This window comes from Thunnus maccoyii, chromosome 13 (assembly GCF_910596095.1).
Source record: "Thunnus maccoyii chromosome 13, fThuMac1.1, whole genome shotgun sequence".
NCBI classification, from domain to species: Eukaryota; Metazoa; Chordata; class Actinopteri; order Scombriformes; family Scombridae; genus Thunnus; species Thunnus maccoyii.
Window position 1 is genome coordinate 9,003,660 of NC_056545.1, and position 27,847 is coordinate 9,031,506.

General features: G+C 40.5%; 1 protein-coding gene across 1 annotated transcript in view; it reads right to left on the minus strand.

Annotated features, from left to right (window-relative positions):
• Nucleotides 1–903: 903 nt before the first annotated feature.
• The window catches only part of zgc:77151 (uncharacterized protein LOC337153 homolog), a 44,027-nt gene continuing 17,083 nt past the window's right edge, over nucleotides 904–27,847 (minus strand). Inside the window, exons 3-12 of the mRNA XM_042431073.1 lie at nucleotides 24,219–24,326; nucleotides 15,816–16,026; nucleotides 14,055–14,285; nucleotides 10,917–11,023; nucleotides 9,743–9,890; nucleotides 8,285–8,337; nucleotides 4,284–4,381; nucleotides 4,017–4,191; nucleotides 3,697–3,912; nucleotides 904–2,563 (exon numbers count right to left, since the gene is read on the minus strand). Coding sequence (XP_042287007.1) covers nucleotides 1,166–2,563; nucleotides 3,697–3,912; nucleotides 4,017–4,191; nucleotides 4,284–4,381; nucleotides 8,285–8,337; nucleotides 9,743–9,890; nucleotides 10,917–11,023; nucleotides 14,055–14,285; nucleotides 15,816–16,026; nucleotides 24,219–24,326 — 2,745 coding nt within the window. The 3' untranslated portion in view covers nucleotides 904–1,165. The remainder of the gene's footprint in view (nucleotides 2,564–3,696; nucleotides 3,913–4,016; nucleotides 4,192–4,283; nucleotides 4,382–8,284; nucleotides 8,338–9,742; nucleotides 9,891–10,916; nucleotides 11,024–14,054; nucleotides 14,286–15,815; nucleotides 16,027–24,218; nucleotides 24,327–27,847) is intronic.

Below are 27,847 nucleotides of genomic sequence, written 5' to 3' on the forward strand. Positions count from 1 at the left end.
TTGCTGGTTTTAGCTTCTCAAAAGTGATGATTTGAAGCTTTTCTGTGTCATTCGTGACAGTAAACTGAATTATTTTGGATTTTCTGCTGATCAGACAAAACAAGACATCTGAAGGCTTTTTTCTGACATTAATTGAACCTCAATACTTTTTTGGTACTGACCAAAATTGATCAAAAATTCCCGTTCAGAGAGCTGCCATCAGATTTCTGCTCATATTTGGAGTCTTACTGACTCAACAGTGATCAGAGATTTCCCTGATTTACATCTTGATTCTACAAATTTCAGACGTGTTAAAGGTTTTGAAGCTTCTATTTCCTCAAAGTGAAACATTAGCAAACATACCCAGCCCTGCTGAGGAGTGAAGTACAACTAAACAGGTCCAACATCAAGGTATCTCTTTAAGTGATTTGAAGTGTTTTGAAGCCGGCGATGAAACAGATCGCAGGCCAGTTAAGGCACGTACGTGTAAGAAAAAGGGAGTTTATATAATTTCAGCTAACGAGCAGGACTATAGAAACGCTTCACTTAACGAGCTATAATGTGAAGACTGAGGAGCTTTTCACTCGGAGCTCCAGATAACATCTAAACACTTTATCAGAAAATAACTATTTCTCTACAGAAGTAGAGTACAATTTAAAAATGAAGCTACCAAACTACAGTACACTCTAGATGCTAATTAATGAAGTCTTGATGCATAGCATCACCCATAGATGTAATATTGATTTTGATTTTACATAATAAGGATCTTATTCAATATTTCACTGTGACATTGAATAATGGAGTTAATAGTGTTATGGAGGGTTATGGCAGTGTTTGTTAAAGAGTCACAGTCTCGCTCTTCTGTTTCTTTTTTTACCTTTAAAGAGACAGAAATCATCAGAGAAATGAAGAGAAACTGATTTGTGATTGTCATGAGTCTCTGTGTTGACATTCCTCTGCAAGTTCAATTAATGATCGAAAACAGAAAAACAAAACAAAACAGGAAATATCAACAAGGAGACAGAATGATGAAGAAAAGAAACATCCCTGCTCCGAGTATTCAGGCTCTAACATGAGCCCGCTGAAGCTCCCCACGGTGGATACAACTTTCCAGATTCCAAATCCTCTACTTATCCGACAGCTTTTCGATCACATAATGCTAAAAACAACAGTGTTTGAGGGCTCTTCAGCTCTGCTGGGCCAGGACCAGAGCGGTGGGCTGGGGCAGGACGGGGCTCGGCAGCCCTTTGCTGGAGGCTTCGACGTCGCACTCCACTTTCTCTACGCCGGCCATCTGCTGGCCACCAAAATCCCCGATCTGGCCCACGGAGGAGATCGCCGAGCTGTTCCCTTCCTCCTTAACATCCTGGTTTCCCATCTCAACGTCTTCACCTTTAACAAACTCGACCTGTATGGTCGTAGACTCCATCTGTGTGGGATCTTTCTGCTCTGACGTCTCAGCGTCACGTCGCTCTACTTCAATCACGTCCTCCTCCTTCTTCACTTCTTTCTTTACTCCTCCCTCGCCTCGCTCTTTCGCAGTCCTCTGGGTTTCAGCCTCAGATCCCGGAGGAAGAAATTTCCCAAACCTCATCCCGGTCAGATCCTCCTCGAGTTTCACCTGGAAGGGTGGCAGCCCGAGCAGGAAGGCCCTGATCCTGCTGGGGGAGCTCAGGTCTGCGGGTTCCTCTTGGTTCTTCATCTCCACATCCTGCACTCCTCCTCCTCCTCCTCCACTTCCTGAACAGCTGGACCGGCTCAGGCTGAAGTCCTCCGCCTGCTCCGTGCAGCCCGCTCTGGGTCTCTTGGCTGACGGCTGATCTGTGTTCGGTTCTGGTCCCTCTGTGCTGGGTCTCTTAGTTGTGAAGCGCTTGCTGAGGTTGAGGGGCAGGGCCTGCTCGGGGGGAGGGGTGATGGGAGAACAGGGGGGCTTGGTGCTCAGGTCCTGAGACAGCGCCTCAGACAGCCGGCGGGTGAAGGTCTGGAGCTGAGACGAGTCCAGACGAGTCCTCATCAGCTGCCGCACCTGAACGCTGCAGTCCAGATCCAAAGGCAGGACCCGAAGAGGCGGCAGAGGAAGCCGGTTCCTGGCGTCCCGGCCGCCTCCTCTCTGGGCCGCCTCGTCCACGTTACACCCCGAGCAGCGGTTGTGGAGATGTTGCAGCAGGTGGGGTTGAGACTGGTGCTGGTCTCCACTTGGCTGAGGAGTATCCGGGCTTCCACTTTTAGGCTGCAGGGTGTAGATGGTCGTGTGGTGCTGGGTCGGGTCTTGAGGCGTCAGGGCCGGGCTCTCCAGGCTCCTCTGGAAGCCCACGCGGCTCCTGAGAACATCCAGGGGACACATGCCTTTGATGGGGCTGAAGCCGCCCAGAGATCCCCCGACGAAGTGGCGCGGCAGAGCGGAGAGCAGCACACCCGGAGCCGCAGCCGCACACTCCCCCCTGTCCTTCAGCTCCTTGGGTTTGGGCTGGAAGGGGAGGAAGGGGGCGGACATGGGGGAGAGGTCAGGCGTGAGGGGCATGTTGGCGGGGAGGATGGCCGACTGGACGGGCTGCAGGGAGGGAGTCTGGAGAGGCTGCGGCACCTGGAGGGGCGACAGAAGAGGAAAGAGGCGTCAGGGATGGTGACAAGAGTTTATTGATTTCTTTTAAAAGGCTTCACATTTTTATTTAAAAACCTGTTTTAAAAGGTGTTATTCTACATTTTTCTACAAAGAGCCTGTCCATTTCCTAAAACAGCTGGTCACTGTAGTTTTTAGCAAACAAACAGGAGGAAATAATGCATTTGTTGAGGATTATTTTTTATATAAAGCACTGTGCAAAAGTTTTAGGCGCTTTAGATGTTTATGTTCTTCTCCATTAAGGAGGCGTCTGATCGTCCCAAATTTATTCTGCAGCATGAAAACGAGCCCAAACATCCAGCCAGAGTCATAAAGATCTATCTTCATCAACAGATGGTCTCTGATCTCAACATCATGGAGTCAGTCTGGGATTAACATGAAGACACAGAAGCAGCCGAGACTCTTTAAATCCACAGAAGAAGAAGAACTGTGGCAACTTCTCTAAGATGCAGGAACAACCGACCTGCCGACTACACTGAGGAGAACTGCTGCTGTTTTCAAGGCAAAGTTACTCACACTAAATATTGATTTTATTTAGGTTTCTTCTCTTTACTAACCTTTGTATGGAATTAATTAATAAATAAAAACTATTCATGCCATCATTTTTGATCCTCACTTTAATTTTACTGCCTAAAACCTTTGCACAGCACCGTCTGTCTGTGTTTTTAATAGTTTTTGGACAATAATGAAGTTCTACAGTACAGAGGAATAAGATATATCAGGCTTTAATGCACTCATTTCATTGTTAAGCATTTGTAGACTTGAAAGTTACATCTCAAAGACTCAAGATGTGACTCTGACTTTGGTTTAAAAGACTTAAAAACAGTAAACTCCTTCTTGAATATTCCTCTGTAGGTGATTATTTGGAACATATTTGTCATAGACAGGCATCAGAGAGGATCTTTGTGCTCTTTCTGTATCTTTTTTGCTGTGAAACCTTGAAAATTCAACTTTTCAGCTCACACAGCTGCTGTTCTGTTCTGCCACCTTTCAAGCCTGCAGGTGTCGAGTAATAGAGTCTGGTAGATTTTGAGTGGAGAATACCACTCTGCAGGTGCACCATAAGCCAGGTGTGTAGCTGTGATGTGGGGTTTTACCCTGTGTGTGCTGCCGGGGGTCGGTCCAGCTCTGCCTCTGGGTGGAAGCAGAGGACTCTGCAGCGGACACTCGGCCGCCGCTGCTGCTGCTGCTTTAGTTTTAGCCTGCTGCTGAGCCAGCAGCTTCGCCTGAGCGATCAGCGTGGCCTTGTTGCGTTTGCCCGGCGGCCGGCCTCTGCCTCTCTTCACCACCACGGTGCCGTCCGGGTTCACCACCTGCCCGGAGAGACGAGGTCAGACGACAATATAAGAATATTTCCCAAAATGTTGTTGAATATAACTTTACAAACAAACACTATGATCCTTTCTGAGTCACTTACAGTGCGAGGAGCAGGAGGAGGGGTTGTAATCTTCTTGGCTTTGGGTCCTGGTTTTCGCCCCCTTGGAAGCGGTTTCCTTCCTCTTATCCCTCTGGGCTTCGGAGGCACGGGGGATTCTGGGATTTTGAGTTCTGTTCCTCCTGCTCTGAGGTGCTCTTCATAAGGAAGCATCAGCCTGAGACGCGCACAGTTACAAAAAGGTTAGAGTGTGTTTATATTTTAAGATCTTTTTAGCGTATAGTATGTGTTTGTACTTGTGCGTCTGACCTCTCGTAGTGTCTCCTGGTGCAGGTCGCAGCGCTGGTGCTGCCGGGACATCCTCCCAGCTCGTTATAAACCACTTTCCAGAGACGGTCCGATGTCACCTGTGACACACAAAACGTGACGACAATCAGTTTTAAACTCCTGAAATCGTGCAGAAAATGTCAGTTTTCCAGCATCACAACTCTTTGGTCCAGATTGAAATATGTGAACAACTATTGGATGGATTAAAATGCAGTTTTGTTCAGACATTCATGATCCCCTGAGGATGAACCCTACTGACTTTGGTGATCCTCTGAATTTTCATCTGGCGCCACCATGTGTTTGAAATCATCAGGTAAGATTTTTATGGTATGTTTGTACTTATAAAGCCATTCTAGACTAACTTCTTTCACAGAGTTCATCTTCAAATCATTATCTCAGATCACAGGACACGTATCTGCCATGTGTCCCAGATGTTTGGACAGAGAGAAGAAAGGCCTTCATGTTTTCTGCTGCTGACAGAAGAACTGAGGAATCTGATATCTCTGGTTGAATTCCAGGCAAATGTAGATTTTATGGTAAATGACTCATTAGTTGTCTCTGTTTTAGCTCATTTTAGCCTTTTTTAAAGTATTGTTATTTGTTTTTGTGATTTTCTCTGCTTTTCGCTTATTTTTGGGGTTTTATTATTGTTTTATTTGTATGCTACAGTTAAGTCTGCATTCTGACTGTTTTGATAATACTGAATTTTGTTACTTTTCCACTGTGAACACATAAAAAAAACAGGGACACAGCTGTAGTTTTGTTATTCAACATTTTTAACCACACATTAAATGTGGGAAAAACTTCTGTAATAATCAAAATGTTCAGTGTTCAGCTTGTACTCCAGCGAGGGGGGGGGGGGGTTCCTACAATCTTCTGTTTCCGGCTTTTGTTCAACTAAACGTCAGCTCGTCACTCAGGTGAAGCAGCGGGAAACAAACAGAAAAAAACGGATTTTCACCTGGAGAAGTTCACTCGTGTGCTGCTGTAAGAACATTTGACAGAGATATTTGTGTGTCATGAGGGCTGTAACACTGTGTTGTTGAGTACGAGGCTCTGTTCAGTACAGCGGGTGAATTGAAGGATTGAGCGTGTTTATTTACTGAACACTGCTGAGAGAATGACTGAACTCCACTGCTCCGTTCTGAGGGATCAAACTCTATTTCTTACAGTTGAAAAGCATTTTATAAAAATGCTGGTTTGATGCTCCTATTTTACCCTCTTTCTATTTTATTCTTTTTCTAAGTTTTAATCTTTGTCTTAATGTCTTTGTTTTCATTGTCTTGAGTAAACAGGGTGCACATGTAAAAGAGAGTGAAACGTTCTCATTGGACCACGCTGTATGAATGAAGGTTGAATGAATAAATGTTTGTATTTTTGGCACGTTTATACTGATTTTGATGAACTTTAAACATCAAATCAGGAATTTTAAGACTCAACAGTTCTATCCTCCAATTGATCTTGTGTTATCACATGATTAACAAGTTCAGAAATAAGGAAAAAAAGAGAAAACAACAATATGACTCTTTATAATAGGGGTGGGTGAAAAAATTCACATCAGACTCACGATTCTTATCTTCTACAACTCTGAATCACTCACAGATGCCAAAAATTGATTTAGGTAATAACCTTTGGGGGCAGTGCGGCACATGCTAGAGTTAAAAAAAGGCAAGTGTTTGGGTGCATTTAATAAATTAATAATTATCTTTGAAGGCAAGTATTTAGTGAATTCTGGGTACCTCATCACTCAGAGACTACTAGCGTTTTTCCATTAACCCGGGTTGGTCCGCTTTAGCTGCGCTGAGCCAAGCCAACCTGCGAGCCGACCCCCTTCCTCCCCCTTAAACAAACGGTGTGTTGCGTGTCTGTGCTTTAAAAGCCTCTCTGTGTTCAGCTTCTAACTGAATCTCTGTGTTCCTGTTTGTACTTTCAGCCGTATCATGGTCGTGTTAAGTTACCGCTGATGAAAACCCAACATTTCCTGCTTTTGTTGCTTCACATTAAAAGCTTTTATATTACTAAATAATGGGAGACCTTTATTGTGAAGAATTTATTAGAAACGAATAGTACAAGCAGAAACAGCCACAGTGATGATGATGTTTGATGAAGATCTGCAGACAACCAGCACACCTCCAACTGGTAAACTACTGATTTTACTTTGCACTGCTGTGTTAATGAACAAGACTAGGTCAAAGCCTAGTATATGGCTGGTTTGTTAAAGGGATAGTCAGTGTTTGTCTATAATATGAATTCCTGGATATTAAATGTTCATCTGCAAGTTCACTGTTGTGGATCCAGTAATATTTGTTGTCAAACAGCACTGAAGTAGCATCACATGACATGTTTTGGCTATGTTTGAGTAAAAAAAACAAGGTATAAATGCAGTTGCATGAACGATACGATCCACCTTGAGATGTTTGATTTGAAAGAGAACTGATTTTACTTCTAATTACAACTATTCTGATTATTATTAACTCCTCCTGCTCTGTGGATGTCTCTCGTTTTTCACTGTACTGAGTGTTTTATCAGTGATTGTTATTTTGGGTGCTTTAACTCCCTCATGTGCCTTTCTTCCGCCTCTTTCCTGGTTAAGGAGGCTGCAGTGGAAAATATAAATGAATTTTTTAAACAGAATTTTAGGTGCAAATTCAGGAGGCTTATCGCTTGATTTGACTTTAACTGTGATAACCAGACGGAGGTCACCACGGTTACAGTCAAATCAAGCGCACCTGTAGAGCAGACGCCCTACACTAAACTGATAACAGCTACACGAGACGCATGTTGCTCAATGTTTGAGATGTGAAAACATCAGAGAAATGAAAAGTTTGCATCTTGGTATTAGTTCAGTTATAAAATCCGAACGCACCGCGGAGCGTCTCTCCTGCCGGCTGCTGCCAGCCGGAGAGTCGATCACGCCGGACGGTAGAGACGCTGGTATGAGTGTGTTTAAACGGGAGTTCTCTTTATTTAACACCGGAGCTGAGAGCGTTAGAGCACAGTCACTCTGCAGCTGTCCTCAGCTTCCATCATCTCGCGCTGATTTATTCTGACAGAGCAACAGCCAATGGGGAAACTTCATCACTCATTCATGGACGACTGCAGTTATAGAGCTGACCCCGCTGTTACGGTTCAGCCAAAAATATGGAGCAAGACATGAGGAAACAATCTGAAGATTGACATTGAAAAACATATCATAATGCAAAAATATCTAAATAAAATAAGATTGTAATGTTTTTAATGTCTGTGTTTTATTTTTCAGTTGAACTTGTTTCCGTGCCAACACATCTTTTTCCAATACAAGCGTTTCAATGCCGATGTTTCCAGGTTTTGTTTTTAACAACAAAATTCAACTGTCACTGTTCTGGCCCCACAGGAAACACTCACAGCGTGCCAGCTCAACGCGACTACCCCCCCCCCCTCACCCCCAACACAATGGGAAAAATGCCATAATGTTAGCGGAGTGGAGCAATGAACTCCAGCACTAACAAACAAGAGCAGCCGACACACACACACACACACACTGCAGAACTTACACAACTTAAACCTGTGAAGAAAATAAATGGTTCCATAGTCTGTTTCATTTTTTACAGCGTTTTAGAGAACAATGGCTTTCCCCCGGTACTAACAGCTGTTTCTACATCAAACACTGTAGCAGTGATGTTGGTCAGTAGATGGTTCGGTTTCATTCTTCTCATACAGACAGAAGACGATGAAGAAGATGATTTCAAACAATGCAGCTTAATTTTTTTCCTCTAAGACACTTTTTCTCTGTTGTTCATCAACATCAGTCAGCTTCACTCTCACGTATGTTTCATGTTGCGGTTCAGTGGACGAAAGGAAACAAATGAACGGTTTGACACGCTGAGCTGAACGCTGGTGAGGAGGCAAATACTCACCGTACACCCGTTTTACCACAACACCACTGTAGATAAACATGGTTTGAATAAACCAAATAAACTTTGAAGTAAACCGAAGTGACTCACCTTTTCGTATCCGCCGAGCCGTTTGACCACAGAGTACATGAGGAAGAGGTCAACTGAGGACAGAGTGGAAACAGACGAGACATGCAAATATGAAACGGAGCAGATAAAAGTGCACATCGAGATGTGATTCAGACACAAAAACGCTCAGTTTCAAATCAAACAGTTTGACTAAACAAATGTGTCCTGATAAAACTAATCTGAGTTACTCAACATGCTTCGTTTTATTCTCGCCAGATAACACAAACTTCAGCTCCACAGAACAGGTTCGACTGCTGCTTTCCATAATACTGATGGATTACGTCAGATAAGACGGCAGCTCATATTTCAGACGTATCATTTCAACACCTTTGAACTTCACTATCTAGTCAGTGAGTCATCGACAGTCTAGTCGAGATTAGTAAATGTTTTAGGCACATTCGAGCTTAAATTTTAACAGTGAAGCTATTAAAAGCACGTTGAAGGAAAAATCAGATCCAGAACATATTTGTGATGCCAAACAGTGTGAAAAACATATTTTACTTGAGTATTTCCATGTGAGGCTACTTTCTACATTTCAGAGGGAAATATTATACTTTCTACTCCACTACATTTATTTGACAGCTTTAGTTACTTTTCAGATGAAGATTTGACACAATGGATAATATAACAAGCTTTTAAAATACAACACATTGTTAAAGATGAAACCAGTGGTTTCCAACCTTTTTTGGCTTTTGATGTCTTACAAAAAGCAGTGTGTAGTCGGGGTCACATTTCACATGTCTATGAGTTGTTAACAGCTCCACCAAATAGTGATTTTTCCCTCTAAACTTCTCACATGCTTTCATTTCAATAAATGTTCAAATGATCCAATATTTCACCAAAAATCAAAGATTAGAGAAAAAGTCCAAAAACTGAAAACAGATTTGTGTATCAGAACTTTGTTTTTTCTTCTTTCCTCTCCCATTAATCATCTCACGACCCCTCAGATTTATCTGCTGACCCTTTGGAGGGGCCCGACCCCTAGGTTGGGAACCACTGGACTAAACTAGCTAACTGTATATAAAGTAGTGTAAACTAGCTCCACCTCCAGCAGCTACAACAGTAACATGCTGCTCTAACACTGATGCTTCACTATTAATAATCTAATGATGTCATATATAATAATATATCAGTCAGAGGGACCAAACCACTACTTTTACTGCAATACTTTAACTACATCAAGCTCATAATACTTATGTACTTTTACTGCAATACTTTAACTACATCAAGCTCATAATATGAACTTTTACTGTAGGATTTTCATGCAGGACTTCTACTTGAGTAAAGAACCTGAATACTTCTTGGACCACTGGGATTTAGCCAGAAACAAAGCACATGACATGTGAGCGCTGAACCTGTGACCTCGTCCTTTCATCTTCCAAATGTCAGGAGCAAAGTCAGAACGACGGGGAGATAAAAGAGCTTCCACGTGCGACTCACTCTTCTTGAAGCCGAGGTTGGGGACTTTATGGATGGGCGAGCCGTGGCGGTCCATGAAGACGTAGAGCTGATCCAGGAACAGCTGCTCTTCAGGGTGGGGGAGCCAGCTGCCCTCACAGCCGACCTCCACGCTGCCCATCACGTTCTCCTGAAGGGGGAGGAAAAAAAAAAAGCTCCTGTCTTCACGGTTTCACTTCAGAAACATAAAAATATGATTATATGTTGTGTTATAACTGCTTTCACTGTCTGATTAACATGTTTTTGTTACTTAAACGTCTCTTATTATCGTCTGTGCAGCTGATTCGTGTTTCTTTGCTTTATTGTTGTTTTAATGGCTAATTTAACACCTGGTCAAGAGACGACAAATCACCTTTTGGCAAACACTGACTTATTTATAGTGATGTTGATTAACATTCAAAAAATAAAGTTTGATATTAAATGTTCACTGACTTTAGCGACCTTCAAATCTGAATGGAAGAACTTCATTTTCTTGCACCTTTCATTCATTTCTTTTTAGAGCTAATCGATTAGTCGATCGAAAGAAAATTCATCTGCAGCTATTTGGATAATCGATTAATTGTTTCAATAATTATTTAAGCAAAAATGTCAAAAGTTAAGTTTCTCAAATGTGACAATTTGCTGTTTTACACTAATTTAAACATACTTCTGAATATTATATTCCATTTCTGCCAAGTTTGTTCCACTAGATGCCACTAAATTCAACACACTGCACCTTTAATTTATTCATTTCAGGATCATATTCTGTATCATCTGTACATTAAAAAGTGGTGAAATTATCTAAAACTTGAAAGCTCAGCTGCAACCGCGATGTCTAAATCTCTCTCAGGACAGATGAACCAGTGGGGATTACTTGGCTTTGGACAGTATTTTATCAAACCTCAAATACTTTCAAATCTCTTTTTGAATCTTATTAAGTTTCCCTTTAAACATTTACAAGTAACTGAAGGCTAAAACAACTACAACTCCAAGATGTTTAATCAGCTTTTGTTGGCTGAGAAGCAGAAACGTTTCTGTTCACAACCTGTTCTCCCTGTTGAACTACAACGACGACGACGGTGTTACAGAGTGACGCGTCAACAGCAGCAGCAGCAGAGAGCTCGTTATTATTTTAACTGTAATTACTTACAGCTGATCTGAAATTAAACCAACGAACCTTCATCCTCTCGATCCAGGACTCTGATTGGCTGGAGTTTGGGGAGTCTTTGCCGTCTCGGCCTCTCCTCTTGCGAGGTCGTCCTCGAAGACTGAGAGACGGACATCCTGCAGCAAAAACAACAACAACACAACCGACATTAAGATTCACTATGAAGCAAGAATCCCTTCAAGTTCTCCTCCAATCAAAATCCTTCTTGTTCCTACGCTTGAATATTTGAGCTTCATCGTACAGAACGATGCAGTTTGACACTTAAAGGCTGTTTTCATGTTCGTCTGCTGAAAGCTCACTGAAAATCTGATTTTAAAGGGGGGGTGGGCTTACAAGTGTGATTTGTGACGTCACAAACAGTTTGGAAGCACCTGCGTGCCTGGATGTGCCGTCTAAATCTTAACTGGCACAACCAGCATCATCATAGCATCTCGTGCCACCGCCCCCCCCACCCATCTATACCATGTTGCACCCTCTGAGCCGGCGTAGGGGGCGGGCCTTAACTCGTTGCCCGCTGAGTCGCTGATGGCGGTCCTGCTCCGCCCTCACATAGAAACCTGTTTGTGCTTGATGTCATTTTTGACCTGTGACAAGCTGTGATGCTCAAGCGATTACTGTTTTTTTTTTTTGGTGGTAGCTAAAATGGACACAACCCAGCACAGGAGCAGGTGAGTTATGACTTAATGACGGGACGAAGGCGGCTGCCGCCATCTTGGCTGTTTTAATGAGTAACATTACAACAGGAGAGAACTCGCTGGGAGAAATCTCTTTTCTCCAGACATGAACTGCCTACTTCAGACTCTAATTACTCTTCTGATAACAAGCTGCACAGTTGAGCGCTTGTTTTTCCACCGTTAACCGGATTAAAACATGCAACAGGCCGAATGAACAGTTTATCTATTCTTTCATTTGAAAGCGAGCAGACAGGATTATAATGAAATTATTTCATTGGTCGAGACCAAGCGCCGCCATCTTGCACCGTGATGCTTTGGAAAGTAGCTCACGTTACTCCTTAATAGTTTGTCGACACATTAAAGACGAACTAATGAGTTTTTTGTATAAATTGTGCTCTTTGATGGCAGCAGTCATCTTTGAAATGCTGGTGCAACCTATTGTGTGAATGTAATGAGAGCTTATAAATCACTTTGATGTAAAAAGTGAGCATCATATTTATCTAAGTGGCACGCTGTCAAGTTGTTTTTGCTGTGTGGTGGCTTTGTGCAAATAGCTTATAGGCTTAGAGAGAAATTATACTTTCTGCAACTCTTGTGTGGTGTAAATTTCATCATCATAAGAGTGAACACGTAGGCGCTGTGAGGACATCTGTGTACTTCTAATTTCCACAACAGTCGGACTCCAGAAAGTAGTATAAACAAAGCTACTACGTGTCTGTGTGTGTGTCCGCTCGGGAGTATATCTGTGGCCTTACCCTAAAAATAAATAAATCAATGTGATGTGATGTAGTTGTATGTTCAGTGCTGCAGATGTTCAGTGAACCACTGCAGTCGGTTTGCTTTCATGCAACAGTTGTGCTATAATGTTATTGGGGAAAATCACTGCAACATTAAATAAAGGAATAATCATGCAGCTCACATCCGCCGTCTTATTTATTGAAACTATCGCATGTTGCTAAGCAACAACAACATAACCGGTAGCCTGCTATTGATACGATGAATAACAGGAAAATCCTCTCAATAATGTTTTAATGAACTCTTAAGATAAGAGTAAAAAAAAAAACTGTTTTAGTTGATCTACAGATCACTTTGGTTCTTGTTCACATTATTTCCTACAGAATAAAGTAATATTTGTGGCTACGCTACAGTTTGGAAGTCAATCCTGGTCCAATATTCAACCTGCACAATAATATTCAACCTGCACAATAATATTCAACCTTCACAGAGATCAATTAGAGAGCTGTTGTGTGTATTTCAGAGGCACAGAGGCCTAGAGAGAGATGATTATTACATAAAACCTGCCTGTAAAGAATATAAAATAAATCTTCCCATGACCCTGTGATTCGGGGGTCCGGCCCTCGAGGGTTCTGAACTGGAATTTGGACACAAGTCTGTAGGAAAATAAACTTGTGAATCAAACAAAAAGAGCTCAGAGAGTCTCAGGAGTCTCCAGCAGGTGGCAGCATTACACAAACAGACAGGAAGCTTTTCCAGGAAGGAAGAGAAGTTTTCAGATGAAAATCACCTGCAGAGTCACGATCACACTGAGATCATATATGAACCAAACACACACACACACACACACACACACACACTTCATACAGTCTGGACTTTATATTTATATTGTAAGCAGGAGAAATGAGTCCCCACACCCACAAAGCCATTCATTCATTCATTCATTCACCGTGAGCCTGTTTGCCCCCTGGTGGTTGTTACAGGGTTGACAGAAAGTTTATGTTTGTGTCTGTGGAGGAAGATCAATTAAATTCTAAGGTTTTTTTTGTTCATTTTCACTCATCATGCTTCAATCTGACGCCAGTAAACCTCACAAACTTCTTCTGCTCTTCTGTTCCTTCACAGTAAGCACTGATTTGGTGATTTGCAGGTTAAACGACGTCTTAAAACTGGACTTTTTTTTTTAAATAGAAGTTACATAACTGTTCTTCCGACAGTATTTCAACACACGAAGCAGGACATGACTATACATCAAAATATATCTGTTTAAACAACAGTTATTTACAACTTTGATGACTAAAACAGTGACTTTACAACCAAACTTGGAGGTCTGGATGTCTTTTGATGTCTGCTCAGTGACAAATCAGTGCTTCAAGTCCTCCTCCACTCAAAAACATGTTTTTTCTTCTTGTTCCTTCAGCTGGATGTTTGTTCTCCTCTCTGTGCAGAATGATGTATGTGTTTGTTTTCACATTCTGAAAGTGGAAAGTTTCTCTCAGCTCACTAAAAGTACAGTGAATAAATTTACACAACTAGTTTGGAGCCAATCGTGGTTCAACTTACACAAGTTGTGTGATGTGGAAACCTGAAGCCTCCGGTAGTGAAGGAGGACACATCTGGTGTAGAAATTAAATATATTTTACATATTTATAGATTCTGGATATTTAATGAGGGAGAAGGAGGAGATGTTATGCGTCTGATGTTTTGTGTGTGGACTGGTTTCACTGGTTTCACTCACTGAACTGCCAGGAGAAGTTGGTGCTGCTCTCCAGCGTCGGGTGGTTGAAGGTGTCCCTGCAGTACAACACCCGGATGCTGGGCAGCACCCGGATCCCCCCCAGAGCCAGCAGGTGGGGGTCCTGCAGCCCCGGGCCCCTCGCTCCGTCCTGGATGCGTCTCTGCAGGGAGCGGAAGCGGCAGTACTGCGGGTAGCTGAGCACTTTGACGCCCTGACGCTCCGTCAAGCCGTCTGCGAGGAGAAGAGACACGAGACAGATGTGAACCGAACGTCCTTCACGTCTAAAACTACACGTTATTTATGGTTTATTAACAAACCTACTGTTGTGCTCTGTTAACTGAAAGTGATTTTACAATACAGTAGATTTTTTTTATATTGATTTCCTTCCTTGCAGACAGCCGCTGGTTTCAGCTCATTTCAGCACGCTGTAAAACTCTACTCGACTTGAAAAGGGAAATGTGTAATCCATCACAGTGAACTACTCATTGCTTTTTATTGTTTTATTGCATTACTGCGTTCAGCTGCTGCAGCTGTGAGGTCGGACCGTTTAGAAAAATCATGTTTAATGACAAGTTTGAGGAGAATCCCACAAAACCAGGAAGCATCAGGATCAGCTGGGCGATTAATCGGATTTTATTTTTCAAATTACGTTTTCGGCTTCAAACAATTATGAAGACAAGACGATCCGAGATAAAACGATTATTGTGCCGCGTCCCGTTTCGCAACGATGATCTCATTTTGTCTTGTGTTATAAATCCAGCGCACCCTTTGCCGTTACAGCGCTTGCACTTTCACGATTTCCTTAAAGCCCAAACTCACTCTCACTAGGAATCCACACAGGAAGGTTAAATACTGAGCAGAATAATCTCTCGGTAGCTCAAGAAAGGATCAATACAAAAGATGCGTAATCGTACGTTCAACAACATTTCACTTCTTATTTTAATATTAAGAAAATAAAATCAAACTTCTTATATACTGGCAGCCTTTATTTACCTTCACTGCAGAGAGAACCAACAACTTTTTAATGTGCTGTTGATGCTGTTTCCTGTTAGTATAATAATAATTTTATTGTCCTCTTTCGCTGATTAACTTCAGTTGACTGTAGAGCTGCAACAATTAGTCCATTGACTCACAGAAAAAGAATCGGTGACTATTTTCATTATTCGTTTAATCATTTTCAGCAAAACTGACCAGATTTGCTGGTTTCAGCTTCTCGAGTGTGATGATTTGAAGCTTTTCTGTGTAATACATCATAATAAACTGAATTTCTTTGGGTTTTGGACTGTTGATCAGACAAAACAAGACATCTGAAGACATGAACATGAACTCTAGGAGATTATTATTCTCACTATTTTCTGGTGTTTTACAGATAAAACGATTCATCGATTAATCACAAAAAGCATCAGCAGATTAATCAATAATAAATAATTGTTAGCTGCAGCCCTCGTTGGCTGTACTTTGCTGTTCTTATTATCACTATTAAGTCACCATCAATGAAACATGTCGCTTCCTGCACATGTGTGTCACATTAAAAGTCTTCCAGAGGCTCAAAGGGCACGATCTCTCGCTTTTCTGGAGGGCTTTTAATGTGAAACATCTGCAGGAAGTGTCTGTGGCAGTTTAACATTGAATGAAAGAACAGGAAATTAAAAACTACTGGAGTTAATTAGTGATTGACAACATCGTTTCTGTACGTCAACACAAGGTTTCCAGTTAACATGACGGTTTCTGAGACTCAGAGTGTGTTTCAGTGTTTCTTACTCTCAGTCTTGTCTTTCAGCGGCTTGCTGCTCTTGTCCGGCGTGTTGTTGCTGCCGTTACTGTCGCTGCTCTCCGGAGGTTTGTGGAGGCCGTTGGTCCCGCAGGGCGGCGGCTTGGAGCTGCGGCTCCAACCTGCCGGCTCTGAACACGACCATCGCACCAGGTCCTCCACCCGCACCACCATCTTCCTGGACACCGCCAGAACCTCATCCTGAACACACACACAGAGAGATTCAGTCCATTTTATTATTATTATTATTATTATTATTATTATTATTATTATTATTAATCAAGACTTTCTGACATCTTCTGTAGGTTTTCAGTTTTTATGTGAATACAAAACAAACATTTATTCAAGTATTTTGTGTTTGCTGTAGTTTTGAATTTGTTGGAAGGTGGAAAAACTCTAAACGAGCCCTCCTCTCACTTCCTGTCAGCTCTCTACTTTCTGAACTCCCAGAAAACTTTCATTAAATCAAATTTATCACACTGCACTGTAGCTGCACCGAGTGTTTATCCTCCTATTTTATGTCTTATTCTACTCTAGCTGATTTTTATTTTCTAATTAACTCTTTAAAAAGTTTATAATGCATTTTTCCTTTTATATTTTGTCTTTCTGCCTTTTATGTTTCATGTGAAGCACTCTGAATTGCCTTGTTGTTGACAGATGTACAAATAAACTTGCCTTACTTTCTACATTAAATTTAAAAAAAGAACCATTTAGCAAGTCACTGTGAAAAGACGGCCCAAAAAACTAGATTTTTTTTGTTAAATGAATATTTCAGTTGCAGTGTTTTAAAACAAGAACAAGAGTCTACAGCCATGCTTGCAGATGCAGCATGCTAACATGCTAACAACAACAATGGTAACGTGCTGACGTTTAGCATGTTCACCATCTTAGGTTAGATGATGGGAACGTTGTCATTTTGCAGGGTTCTGATCATAAACTTAAGTATTGGACACATTACATATTTTAACCAGATGGTGGAGCTAGAAGAAAGGTTAAGGGATCGCCAAAGTTATTAAAATTCATCCTGATTGGAACAAGAATATCCGCACCAAATTCTGTACCAATCCATCAGCAGAGTATTAGAGATATTTCACAGGAAAGAAGTACAAACTTTAACCTGCTGGTGGCGTCAGATGAAAAGTCAGGACATCACTTAAGTCTTTAGGTTAGGGTTAGTTTAGGGTTAGTTTAGGGTTAGTTTAGGGTTGGGGTACCACAAACATCTGAACACAGTTTCATAGCAGTCCAACTGATCGTTGAGATACTTCAGTTTGGACCAAAGCTGTGATTAGTTTGGTACCTTTAATAAAATACTACAAAAATGAAGTGTATTCCAAATATTCATCATGCAGAAAAAAGCTAAATGCTAACATTAGCACGGCCACATGGTAACAATGACAACGCCAAGTGCAAATAGCTTCCCTGTCAACAGAGCTACAAGAGTCATATGCTCAAGTCTGCGTGGGTCCATGTGGTCACAATTTGGGTCACATTTGTGAACACAGCCACGTATGCAGACACTGAATAAAGTAAAAACAGAACCATTGTTTGTGTCCATATTGAAGGTATAATGTTTACCATGTTTACTCTCCTAATTTAGCATATTAGGATGCTAAAATCTGCTAATTAGCATTGAACACAGTAGTACGCTGAGGCTGGGAATCTTGTATATTTTTCCAGGTGTGAGGTTAACGAATTAGATGTTGAAATTTTGATATAGTCACAGAAGTTTATAGGATTCATCGTCAGAGGAACATGAATGTCTGTGCAAGATTTTGTGTTAATCTGTCACGTAGATGTTGAGATATTTCATAGAATAAACGGAAACTTTGACCAGGTGGTAGCGCTAAAGAAAAAGTCAGGGGATCAACAAAGTCAGAGGGATTCATCCAATATTTGTCTAGATAATTTTGTCTGGACCAATGTTGCATTCACACACTGCTAAAAACAATATTCATACACTATATTCACATAAATCATGCCAACAGGCGGATATGTCATAAAATGTGCACTACTGCTGTTATTTATTCTTCATTTTAATGCATATTGTGTCTACTGTGTCCAGTTTTCATCAGATTTTAATGCTGTTTTCATGATTTCTGTCCTGTAAAAGTTTGTTTGCTCCTCGCCTGCTCCACCTGTTCAACTATCACCTGATGATTCATATTCAAGCATGTGCAGGTAAAAAAAAAAACAAAAAAACAACACTGAGTTGAATGTGTGCCAAATTCCTAGCAGCAGAAAATGTCTTCATTGGTTTGCGGATGAAGTCTTAACGTGAAGGCACAAAAGGAACCTGCAGTGTGTGACAGATAAGACGGCGGCCGCTCAGATAAGGGTTTTTTTATACTGCAGGCAGCTCCTGTGTGCTGGTGGCTCAACATAACTCAACACCAGCTTTGAAAAAATATTTCCCACCATTTAACCTTCAAAAAGTCCTTTAATGTTAAGATTTTCAAAGATTATAGCATTTTTTTATAAAAGGTATGGTGATTTAAGACTTTGGTCTTTTGTCAAAACTGCAGGGAATATTTGTCTTCCGGTATGATTACATAATATTTCACTAATTAACTAAGTGACTTTGGGGTAAAAGGTCACTTGATGAGCTCATGTCTCAAATAAATAACATTTCCACCCATTAAGATTATTATTTCTATAATATCTTTTTCCTTGAATCTTCCATTTAACAGAGAACACTTGTTATTTTAAATGTGCTTTGTGACTTTACCTCATTTTGAACTTAAAGAAACTGAGAAACTGCTTAATTTTTGACCACAGTTTATCTCTTACGACACGTTGATCTTGACATTGAATATAAGTTTTAGAGCCACAGCGCTCTGTGACACTAATATGTGGTGCAACATTAAAAAAACAAAGAGGAAGTTGATGAGAAATACTCCTGACGGAGCTGATTTCATGCATCTGTAGCAATTTACAATACCTTACACAAAATTGTGCACAGTTGCTAAGTGAGGAACGAATCAGGAATGACTTGATAATTGATGAATCATTAAAAGGAACTTCCCTAATATTTCCCAACAGAGGAGTATATAGTAGATCATTGTGAATTACTAGAGAACAGACTGGAAATACTTTATTAAAGGGAGGGTCAGTAATTCTGCAGACTGTTCAATAGACTTTTTGTCAAATTCAGCGCTGAAAAAACTGGCAGATTGCAGTTGTACTACACAAGTTTTCTCTTCTTTTTCCTATTTGTATTTCTTTGTGTGTAAAATGTGACTGAATCTGAAATCAAATACAAACCAAGACAGGACAGCAGGAGATATTTACTGAGCAGGTTTACAGTGAAACTGCATCTGTCTTTATTTAGATAAAGGACTTGACGTTTTACACCAGTAGAAAGGATTAAAGCAGAACCAAAAACTGCATGTTTGGTCTCAAGCAAAATGTATTTTAAAGGACGGGTTCACAATTTTTCAAGTCTTTCTCAAAATTATTATTATTATCAGCTTACACTGAAACTCATTTGTGTTCTTAAAGGTATAATATGTAATTATTCCACATTAAAATGTCCAGGAAGTCCGGTGGTCGCCGTACATCGTCGGAGAAACACTGATTTTTTTTTAGGTGAAACAGCTTTATTCAGTGTTTTTACCTGTAATCACCGGGTCCGTTTGTTCTGGAGAGGAGGAGACCTCTGCAGGTAAAAACATCCTGAAGGATGAACACTGGCGTAATCCTATCCCGGTGAAGCTGGTTATTTAACGACGAAGACAACAACTCCCATGATCCCTTGCTACTTCACACCATCATCACGCTCCATCTTTTGTTATTGTTTTGATTGAGACGCCTAGCGGCTGAAATGACATATTGTGGGTTTAAGCAGTTTAAGAGGTTGACACACAATTAAACATACAGTTACTCTCTCTGCATGTTTTATGTTGTGCTGTTATAGTTTTTACATTCATCTGTCTTGTTGAAAGTGTTAAAACGGCTTTTGTGATCTTTGTTTCTGAGGTCGTTCACGTTGTCTACTCTCATATTTTAATTCAGCTCCAACATGCATGGATGGATTTGAGAAGTTGACTTTTGGAGTAAAGAAGGAGAAAAATAAGTGAAATCTTGCTACTATAGTTTGTTTACGTAGCCTGGAGGAGCCGGAGGAAACTTCCTGAAGCTGACCAATCAGAGCAGAGTGGGCTCATCAGGGGGCGGGGCCTTAAAGAGACAGGAGCTAAAACGGCCTGTTTCAGACAGAGGCTGAACTGAGGGGCTGCATAAAGGACCAGTAGAAGATAAATAAGGAGTTTTTAACTGTAAATCATGCAAAGATATTCAAGTAGAGCCCCAGAATATAAACACAGACCTGTAAATATGTGTGTTACGTCCTCTTTAAGTTACCATCAGATTAATGTAAAGAGGTGCAGCTCTGAAAGGAGCTTAAATAGCTACTAAACCTGATTTATCACTGCAGACTGAGCACTGCAGCAAAGAAGGAAAAAAAAAAGCAGGTATAAAATCTACCTATTCAAATATTTTCCAGACTCACAGCAACTCCAGTTCAGAGTGACATGATATAAGTAAGCAATAAAAAACTGAAGTGGGTCTGTTACGTATATATTTTTAATCCATTTACGGAAATAATCTGGTCAAAGGAGTTTGTAACGTTTTATTTGAAATGTGGGATGAATGTATGCTTCCAGTTTCAAGCTTTCATTCCGACTTTATTTTGTGCTTCGATCTATATCCCTGAGTGAAGTCTTGTTGCTTTAACTTTCTCTCAAAACAAACAGTATATGACATGTGTACAGTGTGAAAGACTGAGTCACAGTTTACAGTGTAAAGCTGAGGGTTTCCTCCCATTCCAGTTTGTCAGCTGTGATCCTGTTCAGTCTTTGAGGCAGAGACACCGGAGCCCAACCCCCCCATCCACCCCCACCTCCCCTGGGCTGCAGCCAGGTGGGAGTTCCTCACATTCCTGCCCCCACAGCAGCAAGGTGTGAGATCATTAGCACAGAAAAAGGCAGAGGAGTGTTTTTTTTTTTTTTTTTTACACAAAGCAGCTCCGCAGGAATCAGGACTAAACATATTTAAAGTATTCTGAACTCTAGTGAAGCGTTACTCTCTTAAAACTCCCCCTCAACTTTTACATGCTGGTCTCTCGTCTTCAAGTCATTTTTATTTTAAAGTCCTGACGGTAATCTGGCGACTTTGGACCTGGAATATTTCAGCAACACGAGTCTGAACTGAACGAGCTGCATTAACATAAAAACTGCAGCAGTTTAGAATAAACACGGAGAGACTGAATGTACGTCTTTGTTCAATTTTCTTAAAAACATTCTAAAATTTACGTCACCTGATTATCATCTGTTACGCACAAAGACAACAAAACCTGTTCAATAAGACAAGAAACTGTGAACGAGACGCCGTCAGACAAGTTTATAAAACTATTATTTTGTGTGAACAAAAAAAAAGAAAAATAAAACTACGATAATAAATCAGACCGACAGTCTCCCTCATTATATATGGTATTTCATTTATACTTCTGTATTAAGCTGTAGCTGATGTTAATGATGTTAACATCTGTTCTCAACTGTTAAGATTTGATGCTTTTCTCTGTTTTATATCAGTGTAAATTTAATATTTTTGCAAGCTATTTGACTACGTCACCTCGGGCTTCAAGGGAATTATTAAAGATTTTTTTTTTATCATCTTCTGATATTTTACAGACAGCATGTTTAATAGATTAACTGAGAAATAATCTGTAGATTCAGTGATAATGAATGAGTGTTTTTAAGTAGATAAAGGGAGTTAAATTTAAGACTACGTCTACATTAAGCCCGTTAAATTCTAAGACGCCGTTTTCAAGACAACAACAACACAGCAGGAGTTTCAGCGTTAAAACGTCAAAACAGGTAATTCTCCTACTGGGCATGTGCAGAGGACGGACGAGCGAGTCGGCAGATCGGTGGCAGACGGCTACGTTTAAATCTAAGCGAGTTATAAAAGTATGATTGTTGTTATCGTCGTGTTTCTTCTTCTTCTTCTACTTCCAATATAATGCTGCGTTAATGCCTCCACCTGTTTTGTCAGCGACAGAGGAACAGAACGGAGAAAGAAAAAAACGTGTTTAGCGGTTTGGACGGCTTAGTGTGGACGCGGTCAACACTGAGATCGACAGCAGAGATCTGAAGTTAATGTTGTTGAAGAAAAGTTTGTTTCCTCCAGGCAGTCGGACAACTGAGTGCAGATAAACAGACGTCACCTGCACAACTGCATTTAAATGACAATATTTACACAATTCCACTTTAAAAACACTTTTTTCTTGTTTTTTTTTTTGTCCTTTTGTTCCTTTCTGCTTTATTATTAGCTTAAAAACATTTCACTGCCATTATTTACAGAGACATATTTGACGTGTATGTGACCAAAAAAAACACCTTGAGCTTTATAAAATGACTTAAAGCTCATAATTACGGCTGCAACTAACGATTATTTGCATTATCAATTAATCTGTGGACCGTTTTCTCGTTTAAATCGATGAAAAATGTTGATCGTTGTCTCCCGAAGCCCGAGACGACGTCCTCAAATGTCTTGTTTTGTCCACAACACAAAGATGTTCAGTTTATTGTCACAGAGGACTAAAGAAACCAGAAAATATTCACATCTGAGAAGCTGGAATCAGAGAATTTGTTTTCTTTAAAAATGACTCCAAATGATTTATTGATTATCAGAATAGTTGGTGATTTATTTAATAACTGGCAACTACTAATCACTGCAGCTCCAGTCATAATGATTTTAAAGCTTCAGTGAATACATTCAGCTGATTAAGTGACAGATCTGATCGTAAAGCGCTTTAAAAGGCTTTCAGATAACACTTCATAACTTTCTCAGGAATATTTTTTTTTTAAAAAAAAGGGGTAATGATTCCTGTAAAAACTACTTTGAGAAGGCTCGTTTTTTCCACCAGGAAAAATTAATCCTCTATATAGAAACATCCACAGTGGAATATCAAAGTTCAAAATGTGGAAAATTTGGTTTGAGACGAGTCATAGGATTTACATTTGGGTAATACATTAGTCTCACTCCCAGAGGGGATTTTCATGTGAAGGCTGAGCTGCAGGCTGCATGTGAACCGTGTTAATCAAAAACACTCAGAGGAAGAAGAAGCAGACACATCTGATGCTTCTTTTGCATCTAATTTTTTTTCTTTTTAAAGAGATGAGAGATTTTTTTTTAAAAATTAAGCAGATCAACAAATGATAATCAAGACCGCAGAGAGCTGAGATGTAAAATACTGTGACGTCACTGTTGAGAAGAAAAATGAGATAAAGACGCTTTCTGTCGACGCAGAGAGAGAGAGAGAGACTGTTAACCTGTTTAGATTCTTGGCTAAAGATGTTTGGATAAAAAAAGGAGTCAGTGTTCCTGTGACAAGGATATTAATAGATGTTCTTAAAGCATTCCCCAGATTATATTAGGACGAGGAGTCGCTCTCATACCAGTCTACAGGAGTTACAGCCGGACATGACTTATTTTTCATGCTTCACACTGTGTATATATATATATATATATATATATATATATATATATATGGTAGTTTGTTTTTTGGCTTATATTTGCTTTGCATGTGTGTTTTTCCACTTGCTGCTGTGACGTCTTCGATTACAATTCATGGGATCAATAAAGTTTATCTAATAAAAGATGAATGCTGCAGTTAAACTGTAAACCACTCAGACAAATATATAAAAATAAGAAATACAAGTTGTTGTTTTTTTTTTAACTTTTATGCTATATTTTATATTCTTTTTTAAAGTAATAAAAAAAAAAAAAATTTTAATATACAGTCACAGTAACACGCTCAATACAAGAGTAAAATTAAAGCAACAAAAATATGTTTTCCAAAAAGAAATATAACAAAAAAAGGATAAAAAGATAAAAATAAACTATTAATTTCATCTCAGGATAAAGCTGAGCACATAAAAGTGTTTTTTATTGTTTGTGAACGCCTCCACGTAAAAATCTAATCATTTTTTTCAAAATAAAAAAAAGCATCTGTTGGAAAATAAGGTGGAATTCTTGTCTTTAAGAATCAGTTTTCTTCTTCTAGTAGCTGATTGTTTATGAGGAGGAAGTGATAAAATGTCCTCAGAGCATCCGAAAATAACCGACTCTGTGAGGAGGAAGTTTAGTTCTTTCACATACGCTGGAGCCAGTCACAAATAATTCAGCTTAGTTTAACATTCAACTGAGATTTAAGGTGAGAACAGATGGTAAGAGACGCAAAATTAAATATTAATTACACTAAAATAAATAAATTTAACAATGTATAATAAAAAAAAATGCAGTAGAAACATATTTAGAAGAATGAACAAATGACTGAAATGTGAAGATGAAAACCATGAAGCCAGCGGCTCCTGTGACCTTTGACCCACCTCTCCGTGCTCCCTGGTCCGGCCCTTCGGTGTGTCTTCAGGCAGGAAGTAGAGTCTGGCGCTGGCCAGCAGGTGTCGCTGTGTCTGGTCTTCCCACAGTAAGGTCACCTGCACATGAAGAAGAAAAACACCCGACTGTTAGATACTTTGAAACCTTCTAGATGATAAAATAACATCTGTAACCTTGAATAAACACACCGTTTCACATTCTCTTAAGTCTAATATTAACACACCGACAGGCTCATAATGACAATGTTAATAATGTCACCGTTTTTGTTTAGCATGCTAATATATGCTAATTAGCACTGAACACAGAGTGCAGCTGATGGAAATGTCATTAAATATTAAGCATTAATCAAACTACTGGATAAACGGAAATTCTATCCTGATGGAGGATCTAGAGGAAGGATCATCAGAGTTATTACAATTATTATCCTGAAGGGAATATAAATGTATGAACTAAATCACACAGCACTGCCATCCATAGAGCTGCTATCATAATGGCTAAAAAGAGAAAACTTTTAAATGTTGTTGTGTTTTAAGTGTCAACCTGGAAGTGGAGATACAGCGAAAAAAAATCACAGTAAAGAAGAAGGAAACGACCGGAGAGGAAAATGTCTGAGAGAAAGGAGAACATGATGTCCACGAAAGGGTAGAAAGGACTCCTGGAACCGGGCTCGGTCCCAGCGGGTCGACGGGTCAGGAGTTAAAGACAACGTCATGTGAGTGTGAATGAGACTGACGTGGAACAGATTGTGCAGGTTTGGAGGTCAGACGTGATTCGTGGCTGAGTCACTAGGAGACGTTTCAACATCCGGAGGGTTTTATTTGCTTTTATTCATTCATTCATATAAAAAAGGAGATTGACTGAGTACACAGGCTGCAACACCTGACTCACCGTCAGTCACACCTGCTTCTACTGCTGAGAGATTTAAACCAATCAGCAGCTCGGTGGGTTCAGAGTCATTGTTTTGTGTTCGACTTACTAGATAAATGCAGATTTAACGGATGTAGTACTTCAACCAGTCAGTGCTGCTGATAGACGCTATTCTCCCACAATGCAATGCACAAAAGGAAATGCAGGAGCTACTCGCAGCTGCATTAAAACAAATTGTGGATGGTGGTGCCCCTGTGTTAATTCTTCATTTATCTCTTGTTATAAACCAAATATATGTCAAAAAAAAAAAAAAATCAGAGTTAAGAGTATTTTAACATCAAAATCCCTCTTTTCTCTTCCTGTAAAATAGTTTCAAATGTTTGATGACTCATCCTGCACTCAGGAGTAGCAAACCAAACCGGTCATATAAAAACAACATTTCACCGTTTGTGGGTCATAGCTAACAGAGCAACATGGAGACAGATAGGAAGAGATGTGTGTTTGTATGTTTTCATTACCAGAACTCTCTGCAGCTCCGTATCGCACTAAACTCTGTAAGCCCCGCCCACTTTTAGTGGTCCAATCAAATGCGAGGGACTTGATTTATATCCTTCTTGTAACTAGATACTGTTCAAATATTCCGTTTCGCTGGGAAATACGTCACAGTACCAAAGCTAAAGACGCTCTAACTTCCGTCCTACTCAAGCCGGGATTCCTCCGGGCGCGTGTGCGCCGCGTTCAGGCTCCGACGCGGTTTTGCTCCGTCCTCTGCACGGCGCCCTATTCCACCGGGAGCGTGTCAGAAGCGGAGCGTCCTCACTGCGGGGAAGCCTTCCGCCGTTTAAATTCAGTTGCACTCCTACTACAGTAATTACAGCAGCCTGGTCAAAGCTGATAAAGTGCCTTAAGGCTACCGTAATTACTGCAGTAGCAGGGCAACTAAACTGCCCAATTTTGTTAACTTGCTCAGCTTTTGCTGATTTGGTCATTTTCCTTGATTATTGTGCTTCTGCTGTGGTTAAGTAGGCTACGTAGTTAAATGGTTTCTTTATTCGTCTGTTTTAATTGCGTTTATTGTTGATATGCGACCAGGAGTCTGCAGGGGGTGTTTTATTTTGAAAATTGGCCGGATGCTCAATGCTGTTTCTGTGTCTGACTTCCTGCCCAGCTCGATCTGCTCTGTGCTGCTTGACACGGCCTCCGTAAAAAATTTAGCGCAGCAGAGTGGAGAGCCGCTTCTGGGACGCTTCTGAAACTGCGGTGTGCCCGGTGGAATCGGATACATTGACTAGAGTAGAGCAATCAGCTCCAGCAGCCGCGTCAGAGTCTGAACGTGGCGCACACACGCCCAGTGGAATTAAGGGGTGAGGCTCAGCTTGTCAAGTCACCTGTTTCAACAGCCAATCAGACTGCAGCGAAGTCAGCTGGTCGAAATGGCAGAATTTAAGACGGAGGAAAGAGAGGCTCGCCTCATCAACAGCTGCGTCTGTATGACACACGCCTTAAATTTTGTAATTTGCAATAAAAGTGCAATCCAATTACTTGACCCTCTCGTTTTGTTTTTTTAAATGTTTTTGCAGCTTCATCGATACTAGAACTGCAACTGTAGCAAGTTAACTCACTATCCTTACTCATATCTTAAGACACGACAAAGTATCCAACTACAAAAAAATCCTGAGAAGTCTGCAGTTAGCTGTGTTTGCTATGGAAACGATACACCGTCTAGTCCAGTCTCATTGGTGTAAACTGGCTCGTCTTGTCGCGAATCTTTGCTCTAAACTGGCCTTTAAGAAGCTGGAACTGAACTTTCAACATTTTGTACCACGTAAAACTCCTCATGGAGGCTACAAGAGAAGTCAGTAGGATTTATCATCTGGAGAACGTGAATATCTGTACAAAATTACATGGAAATCCAAAGACCATGTAAAGACCTCAGGTATATAAGAACACATATAAGAAAGTCATCTGAATATTGTGGGCTGATGGCCTGAGTGTAAAGTGATTTTTTTTTTTTTTTTAAAGATAGAAGAAAACTTTGGTGTTTGGTGGCTGTTTGTATTTTATTTCCTCACTGCTGTCATCTGAGCAAATACATCACATCCTTCCATCACTAATCAGCCACTGTCAATACAATACCATCAACCTAAATACAACGTGTCCTTACTTTTTCAGCATGTGACCTGAATTTGCTAAATTTAGCCTTGCTGTGGGACGTAGACTCAATAAAACATACTGTTATAAGTCTTCTATAGCTGGAGTGAGCAGCTAGGAGAGAGGGAGGGAGCGAGACCCATTTAGATCTACAGACCGTCAGACCGGTTTAGTTAAAGGAGCACTAAGTTCAGTTGACTTGTCATGATTAGTGCTGCTCGACCTGTGGAAACAGCTTGTTGTGCAACATATAAACAGCCTCTTGACTTTAATTTCTCAAAAGAACTTCAGTACAAAGTCAAGAGGTTGTGATATATATACGGTCCTGCACATGCTCAGTGGCGTCTGCCTTACACAGAACTACTCTCCAGAGACTGAAAATGTGATCGCTGTTATTAGTCTTTGGAGCCGTTTCTAAACAAACTAACATGACCAAACTCTTCATGATGAAGGATCATGTCACCCAGTGCAGCCGTGTGGCTCATTGATGTGGTTTTAATAGTTTTTGGACAAAATATAAGCTACATCAGGCTTTGGTACACACACAATACTTGTTAGTAGATCAGTTCATTGTTGGTTTGGCTCCAAACATGAGATCTGT